Here is a 16,435-nt window from a genome sequence, read left to right as displayed (position 1 = left end):
TTCAAAATATAAACCTATCAACTAGTTAAGTTTGTGCATTACCAGAATTCATATTTAGAGCAGCTAAGCAATATGTCTGTTTTGAAGGAGAAAAAAAATCCTTATAACATACATGTCCTTTACAGGTTACTAGATATCTTAGCAGCAAGGAAAGATCCGCGAGGATTATCTGGAGACGTTTTGATAAACGGGGCATCTCAACCTGCCAATTTCAAATGCAGTTCAGGTTATGTGGTTCAAGTGAGTCAAAGTAGATTTGGGCAATATATGTACAAGTGCATTTGATTATAGTTTAGTTTGCTTCCAATTGACTATAAAACACGTTCATAGAATCAATGTATTTTCATCAGATTTTCAAAACATTCCATTACAATGGGGGTGATGTTAAAGGGAAAGACAGAGTGGATCTGAAATATGATTGTCATCGGGCAGTGGGATCTGTTCAGGCTGCTACATAATCCTCACCCCCTCCATCCCTGCCTTCCAAAAGAGTTTACTCTTTCTTATATTCTTTCTTACTGTTATAGATGTCTTTGCTAAATCTTTCCACCAGACAGGCTTGTAATGTCTAGTGGTGGTTTTACATGTGTACTGCTGGGTATACAGCCGGGTGATGAAAATGATGCCGTTGAACTTTGCAGGTGTCTCTATTTACAGTTACTACAACTTAAGAGAACCTGCGGTTTACCAATAGCCAGAATTATACCTTGGATGTGTTATGTGTATGGACTGAACTATATATATATTCAAGTGATGGTCATAGAAAAGACCCACATATCTCACTAAAATGCCACCTTGCATTAAGGATGACATTGTGATGGGCACCCTGACAGTGAGAGAAAACTTGCAGTTCTCAGCAGCTCTTCGCCTTCCAACAACTATGAGGAATCATGAAAAAAATGACCGGATTAACATGATCATTAAAGAATTGGGTCTGGACAAAGTAGCCAACTCTAAGGTAGGAAAACCCCTCATAGTATCATAGCCAGGAAACTGCCGTTCGGAAGCAATATATGTCAACTGAAAGTTTCCTATAATGTCTGTGGCCAAAAGGGATTGCTTTCTGTGTGAGGAGACAGTAACTGGCTCTATAAAATTAAGATAAAAATTAAGGTTAAAAAAAATCTTAGTAGTGGCTGATTTCTGGAAACTGAGTATAGCCCAGCAGGGGAAGTATTCCTCCTGTGCCTTTTTCTATATGCCCTGGCACTACCCTCTTCTTCAAATCACAGCTTGCTATATGTCTGCACTAAGTGGTCTACTACTTGGTGGGGAACAGTTCTGAAACGAGGAAGACAAGAATCCAAAGGTACTTGCTCAGCATGCATCTGCATGCTATTTTGACTTAAAGTATTGTATTTGGTCACATTAGGATTCACTTATGATTTGTCCAATGTTCAATTTACTTATCTGTAGTATTCCTTTGGGAGTTTTATTTCTTCTCCTTTCCTTATAACTCTCATTATTATTATTATTATTATTATTATTTATTGTTTTTATTTTTATTTTTATTATTAGTTACATTTTATTACATCCGTATCCCAGCTGTAACCCGCTCCCTCATTCCCTCCCAATCCCACTCTCCCTCATCTCCTCCCTGCCCCTTTCCAAGTCCACTGATAGGGGGGTACCTCCTCCCCATTCATCTGATCCTGTTTTATCAGGTATCTTAAGGACTGGCTGCAAAGTCCTCCTCTGTGGCCTAGCAGGACTGCTCCTGCCTTGGAGGTTGGGGAGGTCAAAGAGCCTGCCATTGAATTCCTGTCAGAAATAGTCCCTGTTCCCCTTACTATGAGAAATCAATTGGTTACTGAGCTACCACAGGCTACATCCCAGCAGAGGTTGTAGGTTATATCCATACATGGTCCTTGGTGGAGTGTCAGTCTCAGAATAGACCCATGTGCCCAGATATATTTGGTCCTTATGGAGCTCCTATTCTTTCCATGTCATACTAACTCCCCCTTCTTTCAGGTGATTCCCTGCACTCTGCCAAAGGTTTGGTTATGAGTCTTAGTATCTGCTTTGATACACTGCTAGGTAGAATCTTTGAGAGGCCCTCTATGGTAGGCGCCTGTCCTGTTATTTGTTTTCTCCTATGTCCAATGCACATCCCATTTGTCTTTATAAGTGAGAATTGATCATCTTAACCTGGGTCCTCTTTCTTGTTTATCTTCTTTAGGTGTATAGATTTCATTATGTTTAACATATCTTATAGGTCTATATAAATGAGTATATACCATGTGTGTCTTTTTCCTTCTGGGATACCTCACTCAGAATGATCTTTTCTAGATCCCGCCATTTGCCTGCAAATTTCATGATTTCCTCATTTTTGATTGCTGAGTAGTATTCCATTGTGTAAAAATATCACAATTTCTGTATCCATTCCTCCATTGATGGACATCTGGGTTGTTTCCAATTCTGGCTATTACAAATAAAGCTGCTACAAACATGGTCGAGCAAATGTCCTTGTTGTGTACTTGAGCAAATTTTGGGTATATGTCTAGGAGTGGTATAGCTGAGTCTTGAGGAAGCGCTATTCCCAATTGTCTGAGAAAGCACCAGATTGATTTCCAAAGTGGTTGTACCAGTTTACATTCCCACCAGCAATGAAGGAGGGTTCCTCTTTCTCCACAACCTCTCCAGCATGTGTTGTCAGTTGAGTTTTTTATTTTAGCCATTCTGATGGGTGTAAGGGGAAATCTCAGGGTTGTTTTGATTTGCATCTCCCTGATGACTAAGGATGTTGAGCATCTCTTTAAGTCTTTTTCTGCCATTCTATATTCCTCTACAGAGAATCTGTTTAGCTCTGCTCCACATTTTTTAATTGGATTATTTGTTTTATTGCTTTTTAACATCTTTAGTCCTTTATATATTCTGGATATCAGCCATCTGTCAGATATAGGGTTGGTGAAGATCCTTTCACAGTCTGTAGGCTGTTGTTTTGTTCTGACGACAGTGTCTTTTGCTTTACAGAAGCTTTTCTGTTTCATGAGGTCCCATTTATTAATTGTTGCTCATAGAGCCTATGCTATTGGTGTTCTGTTCAGGAAGTTGTCTCCTGTGTCAATGAGTTCTAGGCTGTTCCCTACTTTTTCTTCTAACAGATTTAGAGTATCTGGTTTTATGCTGAGGTCTTTGATCCACTTGGACTTTAGTTTTGTGCAGGGTGCTAAATATGGATCTATTTTCATTTTTCTGCATGTAGACATCCAGTTGGACCAGCACCATTTGTTGAAGATGCTGTCTTTTTTCCATTGAATGGTTTTGGTTTCTTTGTCAAAAATCAAGTATTCATAGGTGTGTGGGTTTATTTCTGGGTCTTCTAGTTGGTTCTGTTGATCCTCCTTTCTGTTTCTATGCCTGTACCATGCAGTTTTTATTACTATTGCTCTGTAGTACAGCTTGAGAACCAGGTTGGAGATACCTCCAGATGATCTGTTGTTGTACAGGATCGTTTTGGAGATTCTGGGCTCTTTGTTTCTCCATATGAAGCTGAGAATCTTTTTTTCAAGGTGCATAAAGATGGTATTTTGGTGAGAATTGCGTTGAATCTGTAGATTGCTTTTGGCAGGATGGGCACTTTCACAATGTTATTACTACCAATCCATGAGCAGGGGAGATCTTTCCATCTTCTGATATCTTCTTCTAATTCTTTCTTCAGGGACTTAAAGTTTTTTTCAAACAGGTCTTTCACTTGCTTGGTTAGGGTTACCCCACAGTACTTTATGTTATTAGTGGCTATTGTGAAGGGTGTTGTTTCCCTAATTTCTTTCTCGGCCCTTTTGTCTTTTGTATTCAGGAGGGCTACTGTTTTTTTTTGGGGGGGGGTTGTTCTTTTTTTTTTTTTTTTTAGTTAATTTTGTATCCAGCCACTTTGCTGAAGGTGTTATCAGCTGTAGGAGTTCCCTGGTAGAATTTTTGGGGTCACTCAGGTATACTACCATATCATCTGCAAATAGTGATACTTTGACGTCTTCCTTTCCAATTTGTATCCCCTTGATCTTCTTTAATTGTCTTATTGCTTTAGCTAGGACTTCAAGTACTATGTTGAAGAGATATGGAGAGAGTGGGCAGCCTTGCCTTGTCCCTAATTTCAGTGGGGTTGATTTAAGTTTCTCTCCATTTAGTTTGATGTTGGCTATAGGCTTGCTGTATATTGCCTTTACTATGTTTAGATATTTGCCTTGTATCCCTGATCTCTCCAAGACTTTAAACATGAATGGGTGTTAGATTTTGTCAAATGCTTTTTTTTGGCATGTAAGGATATGATCATGTGGTTTTTCTCCTTCAGTTTTTTTATCTGGTGGATTACATTGATGGATTTCTGTATATTGAACTACTCTTGCATGCCTAGGATGAAGCCTACTTGGTCATGGTGGATCATATCTTTTATGTGTTCTTGGATTCAGTTTGCAAGTATTTTATTGAGTATTTTTGCATCAATGTTCATAAGAGAGATAGGTCTGAAGTTCTCTTTTTTTGTTGGGTCTTTGTGTGGTTTAGGTATCAAGGTGACTGTGGCTTCATAGAATGAGTATGGTAATGTTCCTTCTGTTTCTATTTTGTGGAATAGTTTAGAGAGAATTTGCAGTTAGCACTTCTTTGAAGGTCTGGTAGAATTCTGCACTGAATTCATCTGGCCCAGGGTTTTTTTTTTTTTTTTTGGAAGGGAGACTGTTGATGAATGCTTCTATTTCCTTGGGGATATAGGACTATTCAATCTTTCTACCTGATCTTGACTTAATTTCGGTAGATGGACTCTGTCAAGAAAATTGTCCATTTCTTATAGATTTTCAAAGTTTGTCACATATAGGCTTTTGTAGTAAAACCTAATGATTGTTTGGATTTCCTTGGTGCCTGTAGTTATGTCCCACTTTTCACTTCTGATTTGATGATTTGGATAATTTATCTCTGCCTTTTAGTTAGTTTGGGTAAAGTTTTGTCTATCTTGTTGATTTTCTCAAAGAACCAGGTCTTGGTTTCATTAATTCTTTGAATAGTTTTATTTGTTTCTAATTGATTGATTTCTGCCCCCAGTTTGATTATTTCCATCCATCTGCTCCTCTTGGATGTATTTTCTTCTTTTTTGTCTAGGGCTTTCAGTTGGGCCATTAAGTTGCTTGTATGAGATGTCACAAATTTCTTCTTGAAGGCACTTAGTGCTATGAATTTTCCTCTGAGCACTGCTTTCATTGTGTCCCATAAGTTAGGGTATGTTGTACCTTAATTTTCATTGAATTCTAGGAAGTCTTTAATTTCTTTCTTTATTTCTTCCTTAACCCAGCTGCCATTGAGCAGCAAGTTGTTCAGTTTCCATGTACTTGTAGGCTTTTTTCTAATTCCATTGTTGTTGAGGTTCAGCTTTAGTCCATGGTGGTCAGATAGAATACAGGGGATTATTTCAATCTTCTTGTATCTGTTGAGGCTTGCTTTGTGACCAACAATATGGTCTATTTTGGAGAAGGTTCCATGAGGTGCTGAAAAGAAGGTATACTCTTTTGAGTTTGGGTGGAAAGTTCTGTAGACATCTATTTGATTTAGGACCTCTGTAAGTCTCTTTATTTCCTTATTAGGCTTCTGTCTAGATGATCTGTCCCTTGGTGAAAGTGGGGTGTTGAAGTCTCCCACTATTACGGTGTTGGGATCGATGTGTGATTTGAGTTTTAATAATGTTTCATTTATGAATGTAGGTGCTCTTTTATTTGGGGCAAAGATGTTCAGAATTGTGATACCCTCTTGATGGATTTTTCCTTTGATGAGAATGTAGTGTCCCTCATCTTTTTTGATTAATTTTGGTTGAAAGTCTATTTTATTAGATGTTAGGATAGGTACCCCAGCTTGTTTTCTGGGTCTATTTGCTTGAAAGACATTTTCCAGCCTTTTACTCTGAGGTAGTGTTTATCTTTGTTGCAGAGGTGTGTTTCTTGGATGCAGCAGAATGTTGGATCCTGTTTCCGCACCCATTCTGTTAGTCTGTGTCTTTTTATTGAAGAGTTGAGGCCATTGATGTTGATAGATAATAATGACCAATGAACATTAGTTCCTTTTATATTGGAGTCGGTAGTCTTACTGTGTTTCATGGCTTGTTTTCTTTTAATTTTTGTTGGGATATTATCTGTATGCTATGTTTTCTTGGGTGAAGTTGTTTTCATTGGATTGGTGTTTTCCTTCTAGTATCTTCTGTAGGGCTGGTTTGCTTTGTAGATATTGCATAAATTTAGTTTTGTCATGGAATGTTTCGTTTTCTCTGTCTATGTTGATTGAAAGCTTTGCAGGGTATAGTAGTCTGGGTTGGCATCTGTGGTCTCTTAGAGTCTGCATGACACCTGCCCAGGCCCTTCTTGCTTTCATAGTTTCTGATGAGAAGTCCGGTGTGATTCTGATAGGTCTACCTTCTTATGTTACTTGGCCTTTTACCCTTGCTGCTTTTAATATCTTTTCTTTGTTCTGTAGATTTATTAATTTTGACTATGATGTGACGTGATGTGTTTCTGTTCTGGTCTAGTCTATTTGGTGTTCTGTAGGCCTCTTGTATATTTATGGATGTCTCTTCCTCTAAGTTGGGAAAATTTTCTTCTATGATTTTCTTGAAAATATTTTCTGGACCTTAGAGCCTGGAGTCTTTTTCATCGATTCCTATTATTCTTAGATTTCATCTTTTCTTGGCGTCCTTGGTTTCTTGGATATTTTGTGTTTGGGACTTTTCTGATTTTACCTTTTCTTTAAGAGAAGTATCTATCAATTTCTGTGAATGTATCTTCAAGCTCCAGAGATTCTCTCTTCTATCTCTTGTATTCTGTTGGTGATGCTTACCTTTGTGGTTCCTGATCTTTTCTCCAAGTTCTCCAGCTTCAGGGTTTTCTCAGTTTGTGTTTTCTTTATTGATTCCAATTCTGTTTTTGTGCCTTGCACCATTTCCTTTGTTTGTTTGAATGCAGATTCTTGTCTCTCTATGGTCGTCTCTATTTTTTTGTTCATTTCCTCTCCATATGCCACTAATTGTATCTCTATTTGTGCCTCTACTTGTTTGGCTATATTTGCCTGTGTTTCTTTAAGAATTTTGTCCATTTCCTCTTTCTTTGCCTCCAATTGACTGGTCAAATCTTTGATAGATTTGTTCATTTTCTCTTTAACTGTCTGAATTTGCATGGCTATTGCTCTGAGAGAATTGTTTGTTTCCTCTTTATGAGCCTCAAATAGTTGGGTAAGCATAGCTTTACCTGTGCTTCTGATGAATTGGAGTATCCATCAATTTTGGGGTTGCTGGTGAAGTCATGATGTCCTGATTTATGTTGGATGTGTTCTTTCGCCTACCCCTGGCTATTGGTTTACTTGAACCTTCCTTGTTTGTTTCTGGAATCTGCAGTTCAGATTGTACTGTCTCTCTCTTGCATCTGGAGAGTTCTTCAGAAGCTCAGAGAGTTCCCGTGGCCTTAGCTTGAACGTTGGTGCACTAGCTTTACCTGTGAGAGGAAAGTACGTGTGTGCAAAAGGGCAAATGCAGGCGTGTGTGTGTGTGAGTGTAAGTGTGCATGGAAGTGTGTCTCAAGGGACAGAGTGATAGAAAATGTTGAACCCTTGAGTGTGGGGGAGGGGCTGTGCCTTACAGACTTCTAGGGGATTATTTGTGCATGCACTGTATATTTAGCAGATGCTGGTGATGGTCGTGGCACAATTTCTGGCATTATCTGCCTTAACTCCTCAGTTGAACCCACAGAGCAGGGGCTTCAATGTCCCTAATGGCCCTCTGTTTCCCACAGTGGGTAGGTGGGTGAGGGGGATCCAATGTTTGGCTTCTATTTTAGAAGGACCCTGGATCTGGGGCTCTGCAGACACTCAAGGGCACACTCACTTGCAAGCAGGTCACATTAGAAAGGATCAGGGTATCCGGGCTCTCTGCTCTCTGGTTTGGCCCTGCTTGGTCTTATGCAGGATGACTGACATGCTCTTCCAGCTCAGTGCTGCTGCAGCCGCCAGGTTAGGAAGTCCAGCTGCAGCTGGAGACTGGGATGCTGGTCCAGATGCCTTCTGGGAAGTCCTGGGGGCCCTCTACTGTGCTCTCCAGGCCTGGGAGGCCCAGTGCCTGGTGTGCCTAGCTCGTATGGCGGGTCTGCTGGGCTTTGGTGGGTATATACTGTATTATCTGTCACTGAGGGTTGGGGGGGGGCCATACAGTCAGTGGCTGAGAGACCCTGTGGAGCCAGTATGGCAGCTAGCAGACCTGGGACCCTGGGAGGATGGTGCCGTGGTTCTGGGACTCCAAGACCTGTAGAGCTGGCAGTTGCCGCTAAGGAGCTAGGAGCTCCATCTCAGCTGCTACAGACTCCACGCTGAGCTCTGAGCTGAGAATCTAGGTGAGCCAGATGTGCCGAGGAGGAGGAGGGTTGACAGAGAAAGGGGAGTGCCGGGAGATCAAAGGATGGTTTCTCTCCTTCCCCAAACAAGTTCCCCCGGTGACCCCCAAAGTTCTCACTTCATGAGATGTTCCCTCTCATTTAGAAAGTCTCACCATTGCCTTCCTGGCTTCAGAAGTACTTCCAGTCACCAACTGAGGTGCTCAGCAATTCCACAGCTCAGAACCTGTGCGTGCTAGTCGCCATCTTGGCGCTGCTGCTTGTTTGTTTGTTTGTTTGTTTGTTTGTTTTAAATCCATTGTCAGTATTTGTTTCTAGACTCCTACATGATAGGGTAGGGTTAATAATGAGAAGGTGCTTTTCTTTTTGAGTGTTAATTTGGACCGGAAAGGGAAATGAGATAGTGGATGAACTTTATAAATTACTAGTACAGTAGTTTTGACTGAGCAGACATTTTGGCATTGGGTGAAAATTCAATGACTATAATTGAACTCTTCTGCCCATAATTATTTTCTTCCTCAGAGGCAATGCATGATGGTGATAGGAAACTGTTGCTTCTCTTGGAACTTGCTAGCAGTCTTTCATATGCTGTGTATTTGGTTGGAAAAATAATCTTGGGATGATGCCATTTGACTCTATTTCTGAATTACTATTTTCTATTTTCTTTGTTTGGCAATGATTAGTCAATTGATTATGTCTTCCAAAATGATGTTTTTCTTGACTCTTATTCTTCCTTTCTTTCTCCTTTTTTTGTATATATATATGGATATATGGTGCTGGTTATTGTTCCTTGGGCATCATTCATGTGAGGGAAGTGCTTATTATTGGATTGTAGGCATATATATATATACACATACATATACATATATATTACCTTTAAGCAGTCATTGCTATGTGTTGATTGTTGGATTTATAGGAGGATAAAAGGATGATACTTACTGACTTCTCAGAAGTAATATAACCTAAACTATTAAAATATTTTTGAGACAGGGTTTCTCTGTGTAGCCTTGGCTGTCTTGGACTCACATTGTAGAAGGGATTGGCTTTGAACTCACAGAGATCCACCTGCTTCTGCCTCCAGGAGTGTGAGGATTACAGGCATGTACCACTGTGCCGGCCTGAAATATTTTTATAAAACTTTAAGCATAACGAGCACAGGGAAAGAGTCTGTTTTCTATAATATTAAAATTGTTAGATAAAATAATGATATAATTGCTAATACCATTCATATAGATTTCTCAGTTGTTAAATCATATGCCACAGTCTCTTCAGCTATTTATTACTGGAATATTTAAAGAAAACTTTATAGTCCTTTACCCCTCAATAATTATTATGTAGCTGTAACGGTAAGACACAATACTGTGGGTATAGCTCAATAGTAGAACATGTGCTTAACATGTGGAAAACACTAGATTTTATCACTAGCACTGAATAAATGAATAAATAAATACAAAGAGGAGGCTATTTACCCACTACCACAATACAATTTTCAGCTCTCAAAATGAAAAAAATTAAAAAAATATATATCATATTCTTTCACTTTGCCAAATTGTGTTCAAAAGTCTCTTTAATTCAATTTTTTAGGACCCAGTCAAAGGTCATAAATAACATTAGATTATAACTCCTTGATGCTGAGTGCTTTCCAAATCATTTACTATTTTCTGCCTCTCCCAACCCTTCCTACTGCCCTCTCACAATGACAATGTGGGGCTTAAAGATTCAGCCAGATTTACTGTGGACTATCTCACCTGGATTTGTCTGAAAGGATGAGTAAGTTCTACAGTGAGTTATTGTATAGATAGTATCAACCTGGAGACTGAAAAGTACTTAAAATAGTGTTGTAGAATATGACCTCTCCCCTTGTATCCGTCCACTTTGACCACTGAAAGCGAGAGCCAGGTTCAGGTGCTGGATGATTAGTAGATTATGTCCAGAGTGTTCCCTTTTCCTCTTTATTGCCCGTCTCAGGCTGAAACTGTGCTGTATCTTTTAGTGCTCTCATTCATTCACTACCTTAGAACAAAGTACGCCAGCTGAAGGAATAGCTCAGGTGGGAACCTGCCTACAAGCATGAGGACCTGACCTCAGTCCCCAGAGCCCGTGTGCCTCACATGGTGGTGCACACTTGTTATCTTAGCCCTGGGGAGGCAGGTTCAGGGAGGGGATTCCTACAGTCAAGCCAAGTTGCTGAGAAACACTGTCTCAGCGAAGAAATTGGATGGCTTCTGAGGGAAAATGAACTGTTTAAAGGATGGACTTCATTTCATTCAGGTCAGGCAACCTGAAGTTCTAACCAGAGCCTTAGTGTCCTATCTGGTAAAAAAAAAAGAAAAAGAAAAAAGAAAAGAAACTGCCTTCTCCCGGGCATTTTGCTGTTTGTAAACCAATAATCTCCAGAGTGAAGACAATAAAGTATCTCCATAAGAGACAAGAGGTAGAACATGTGCTTTCAAGAAACTTCTGGGGACAGTCAGGGGTGGACAGGTTTATTTACCCAATGATGGCAACTGTGATCACTCTTGTTGGTAAAGATGACACTTGCTTTAGGTTGGAACTCAGTTTATCCGTGGTGTCTCTGGAGGAGAAAGAAAAAGGACAAGCATCGGCATGGAGCTGATCACTGACCCTTCCATCCTCTTCCTGGATGAGCCCACAACTGGTTTGGACTCAAACACAGCAAATGCTGTCCTTTTGCTCCTGAAAAGGTAAATGCTACAAGAGCACTGATCTTTTATTTATTTACTATCTGCTCACTTCTATGTGGGAGGTATGTTTTGTGCAGGAGATTCGGAAGTAAACAACACAATTTGGAAAGAAGCGATATTAAGAATGATGAAATAAGAACATAGGTCACAATGGCTGTCTGTGGTAGGGCTAAGTTGCTATGTCAAACAGCAAAAGGGTCAAGGAGGATCTTGACATGGACAAGGGACCTGGGAGTGAGATTTGGTTGTATCTAGTGACAGAATCTGCTTGGAGGGAAAAGCCAGTGGCCCTAAGATAGAACATGCCTGATAAGTCTGGGAACATCAAATAGACAAGAGAACCCAGCTACCTTCGGGTGATGCGAAGACAGTGTATGGTTACAACAGAACCCCACTGCAATCTGCCTTTTCAGGCACTGCTGTGCAAACTTAGTGATAAATGTGTAAACGTGCAGATTTTGCTTCTGTAGGTCTGGAGTCCGGGAGTCTTCAGTGGGGACTCTCAGAGGAGGTACTCATTCTGATGAATGTCCTCAGACCCACTCTGAGGATCAAGCCTCACACAGCTCTGCTTCTTCCTGGTAGCTCCCTGCTGCCTTCCAGATCTTACAGTTCCTGAGTGAATGCTCATCATGGGTTTCTGTGCTGCAGTCTCTCTTCCTCCTTTTGAGTTTTAAATTTTATTGTACCTATTTATTGTACCGAAGTGCTGTGTTTCATACGGATATTTTCACACAAATATGTGTTGCATGTTAAGCACACCCTTTCCATTCCCCTCTCCCACCATTTTCCATTTCCACTCCTGTGCCTCTTTGTCTATTAAACAGTTGCACTACTAATTTTATGCCATGTAAGCATGCATGATTCATGTGTATACAGTTTAGGAACCCCAGATTAGAGAAGACATAGTATATTTGTCTTTATTAGACTGCTTTACCCTAATACAATTTTCTCTAGTTACATCTACTTTCCTGAAAATGGCAAATCTTATAAGACCCTTTGTTTACCCATTTTTCTGTTGTTGAACACCTAGGTTGGGTACGATAACTTTTGATGTATTCCCTTTACCTAGCTTATTCATCTCATATCTAATATCTACACATGCACACACACACACACACACATACTTACACATACTTACACACATGTACATATAGGGATGCTTGCTCAGGAACACTGACCTATAGATTTCTGAGTAGACCTTCTTGTAGTATACTTTGTTCAATGTGTTTTTCTACCTTGACTGTCTTTTCTACATTCTATCATTCCTGTGAGGCCCTGGGAATTCTCTTTGATAAACTTCACACTGAACTAATTTACGTTTTCAATTTGGTGTCCAAGGAACTCCTAGATGCATCTATTCTATATCCTACCTCTGGATAAATACTCTAGCTTGGTTGGTTTTTGTTTTGTTTGTTTCTTTGTTTGTTTGATTGTTTTGGTTTTCAAGACAGGGTTTGTATAGCCCTGGTTGTCCTGGAATTCACTCTGTAGACCAGCCTGGCCTCAAACTCACAGAGAACCACCTGCCTCTGCTCAAATTGAGCAACTCTAAATTGGTGAACAGTCTCCTTAAGCATTCTTTAAAACTCCCTGTTCTCAGTGAAGACCAGGCTTTAGCTTCTGTAAGTCCCAAGCAGAGCATCCTTTATTTATGTGCCTTGCTGTATAGTTGTGTGTTTCCTCACCCTAATAAAGGCCTTTCTTTTATACACACACACACACACACACACACACACACACACACAAGTATTCTCCTAGAGACTCTGACCCAGCACCTGTGAAAACCACCCCAGTGGCTGCATTGGACAGTCAGCATTTTAGTGGATTCAGTTCTGCTGCTGTTCCTTTCTTAAGAAATCCTGTCTGGAATCATTTGTCTTGGGATTTTGTTTGTTTCTAAGGATTAAGTCCAAGGCCTCTCACATGCTAAGCACTTTATTTACAACTGATCTACAAAACTGCCATCCTCCTAACTGCCCTAGGTTCTCATAAAAGCATCACTTTTCATTTTCCTAGGCACCAAGCAGATACCTTGGGATGAGCTGATTCATAATGTGTGTAAGAGAAAAACAAGTTGAAATTGGGACTGATGTTTTCATAGCAGGAAAATAAATGTGAGGATCAGAATGTTAATGACTTGTTATTTTTCTTCTTGTAACCTAGGATGTCGAAACAGGGTCGAACAATCATCTTCTCCATTCATCAGCCTCGCTATTCCATCTTTAAGTTGTTTGACAGTCTCACCTTGTTGGCCTCCGGGAAACTTGTGTTCCATGGGCCAGCACAAGAGGCCTTGCAGTACTTTGCATCAGCATGTATGGTTGATTGTTTCCCATGTGGTGTAGGTCCTTTCTTCACAGAATTGTGGACAGAGCATAGGATCCACAGGAGTGCTGCTTAGTCTTCATGTGGTTACTCCGTTCTAAAGAACCTCTGCTCAGTTTTGTGTTGGTGTTTTTCTTCATGTTGTACTTGCTTGCTTAGGCCTTTAACTTTCCTGTGCTATTTGAATAGTTGTGTCCTTTGTGCCTAGGTGTCTCTATTGACTGAGCCTGTGCTGCTTCAGCCTCCCAGTCATGGCGGCCTTTCTCTAAAGGTTCAGTGGTTATGAGTAGATTCTCATCTAGCAGTTTGGTCAGTTGGACAGTTCTGGAAAGACCTAGGATTGTTGTCTCCTTAATCATATAGCAGATCCTGGTGTTTCAGTTTTCCACTCAGTAGCTGAAGTCTCTCCACTCAGTAGCTGCAGGAGCAATAATGACGGGCAAGTCTTAAAATCAGAGCACACAAGGAGAGTTGACGTTTTCTTTTTTGATCTGGATTTAGATCTTGGACTGAAGAGTCATCAGCAGCAGCACCTATCAGGAGCCCTTTGCAGGTCATGGTTTATGTACACACCAATGCAAGACATTCTCATGTGTCTGAAATTCCTTCTGAGTTATTGAAACATTTGTTAAATAGATAAGAGAAAAGGATGTATTAGTGAAGGGAAAAGAGAGTGAGAAGAAGGAGAACTCGCTAGGCTCTGTCTTCGCAAGCCTCCCTGCCCAACCCTTTGAGTGTAAGTTCTGTTTTCCAAGACCATCAGGATTGTGTCCTTGCATTGCCTTTTCTTGTAGGTTACCACTGTGAGACTTATAATAACCCTGCAGACTTCTTCCTTGATGTCATCAATGGAGATTCTTCTGCTGTCATATTAAATAGGGAGGAAGAAGACCATGGAGGTATGTGAATCTTATGAATTCATACCTTAGTGTCTAATTGATTTGATTAAAGCACAGTAGTGTGGCTTAAAACATGCTTTTGTAGGCCAGCCAGAGCTACATAGTGAGACCTTGCCTCAAAACAAAAACATGCTTTTAAAATCCATGTTAATTCAGTGTTATGAAAATAGTTAATAATAGTTGTCTGTAAGTGCAATGGGTGTTTTTTTATTTAATTTGTAAATGAGCATTTCTCTGAAAATGTCAGTTGTAAATCAAGTTTCCAATTTTAAGTGGTTTTGTTAAATAGTATTATGTTAGTCAGGGTTCTCTAGAGGACAGAACTGATAGGTGTGTGTGTGTGTGTGTGTGTGTGTGTGTTTGTTTGTGTGTTTGTGTGTGGGGGGTGGGTGGGTGTGATTTCAACAATGGCTATCTACTGACAGAAAGTCCAAGAATCCAGTAGCTTTTCAGTATGAGGCTAGATATCTCAGCTGGTCTTCTGTGTATGTTGAAATTTTGAAGCAGTAGGCTCTAATGCCCGTGAAGGAATGCCTCAGCAGCAGGATAGGTGAACTTCCCAGGGATAGTAAGGACATGCGGACAAGAAGCAAAAGCTTTCATCTTTCATGTCCTTATATACACTGCTACCAAAAGGATTCTCCTAAATTTAAGGTGGATCTTCCCACCTTAAAAGATCCATGTTTAGGCTTGGTCTTCCCACCTCAAATGAGTCAATCAAGTATCATCCCTCACAGGTGTACTCAGCCACTTGGGTTTTAGTTAATTCCAGATGGGGTCAAGTTGACAACCAAGATTAGCCATCCTAAGTATTTTGTAAACAAGCCTACATGATGGCTCATGCCTTTAATCTCAGCACTTGAGAGGCAGAGGCTAGCAGCTATCTATGAGTGCAAGGCCAGCCTGGTCTACACAGTAAGTTTCAGGCCCTCCAGAGCTACATAGTGATATCCTATCTCAAAACAAACAAAAACAAGAAACATAGCACTTTAGGCATATGTGCGTACTTGAAGTCAAAGGCCAGATCTTTTTAATAATGAATCCTAACTCTGTACAATATAATATCTATTTGAATAATTAGGATCTAAACTGATAGAAAAGGTCAGTGAGTTTTCTGCATCTACAAGATGGGGACATGCACAGATCAATTAGCTGTTTTTCTGCTATGTAAATCAATGACAGCCAGTAAGTTTATTCACTTAAGAGGGTTTTACTATATAGCCCTGGCTAGCCTTAAACTCATTATGTAGATCAAGGTGCCCTCAGATTCAGAGATTCATTTGCTTCTGCCTGATGAATGTTGGTATTAAAGTCATGTGCCACTATGCCTGTCACCATTCCAGAGATAGAGGGACCAAGGAAAATAATAAATGAGACAGACTAAAGTCTTGTGCAATAGCCAATTTTATTCAAAGCTTCAGACAATTTATGCTTTGAGGGTTAAGAAAGGTTACCTGAATAAAGTTTTCATGAGTTCAAGCTGTATACAATCACAAAGACAAACTGGATGAGGCAAAAGCATGTCTTATCCTATAAAATATAGGATAACCATTTCATTGAGCAGCAAGCAATAATGACTAATTTGAAGTAAACTCACTGCTATCTGCTACACCTGAGAGAAACACAAAAACACCTTCTAAGGACAAGTCCATATTTTGAAGAAACTGAGGTTTCAAGACTCTTGTTTTCTCGGAGTGTTCTCACAAGAACTCAGAATTCTGACACATGCCCAGCAAATAAATAAATAAATAAATAAATAACTCTTAATACACACAAATGTAGAATTAAGGGATTATAGAATTATGGAATCATAGAAAAATTATTTAAGTCAATTGTTGAATGTTAATATTTTATTTCTTTATCTACATTTGTCCAAAGCAAACAAGACTGAAGAACCTTCCAGGAGAAAGAAGCCAATAATAGAGAACTTAGTTGAGTTTTATGCCAACTCCTCCATCTACAGAGAAACAAAAGCTGAATTAGATCAACTTCTGGGAGCTCAGAAAAAGAAAGTCTTGTGCAATAGCCAATACCTTCAAAGAGCCTGTATATGCTACGTCCTTCTGTCATCAGCTCAGATGGATTGCCAAGCATTCATTCAAAAACTTGCTGGGGAATCCTCAAGCCTCTATAGCTCAGGTAACCCAGC

At 39.9% G+C, this 16,435-nt stretch overlaps 1 protein-coding gene across 1 annotated transcript in view; it reads left to right on the top strand.

Annotated features, from left to right (window-relative positions):
* LOC110541504 (broad substrate specificity ATP-binding cassette transporter ABCG2-like) overlaps positions 1–16,435 on the top strand; it is a 58,706-nt gene that overhangs the window by 10,319 nt on the left and 31,952 nt on the right. The window contains 7 exon segments of the mRNA XM_060373924.1: positions 126–240; positions 806–958; positions 10,902–11,059; positions 13,226–13,377; positions 14,182–14,286; positions 16,165–16,310; positions 16,312–16,425. Coding sequence (XP_060229907.1) covers positions 126–240; positions 806–958; positions 10,902–11,059; positions 13,226–13,377; positions 14,182–14,286; positions 16,165–16,310; positions 16,312–16,425 — 943 coding nt within the window.

Source organism: Meriones unguiculatus, chromosome 21 (genome assembly GCF_030254825.1).
Source record: "Meriones unguiculatus strain TT.TT164.6M chromosome 21, Bangor_MerUng_6.1, whole genome shotgun sequence".
Lineage (NCBI taxonomy): Eukaryota > Metazoa > Chordata > Mammalia > Rodentia > Muridae > Meriones > Meriones unguiculatus.
This window is presented reverse-complemented; position numbering and strand designations above follow the sequence as displayed.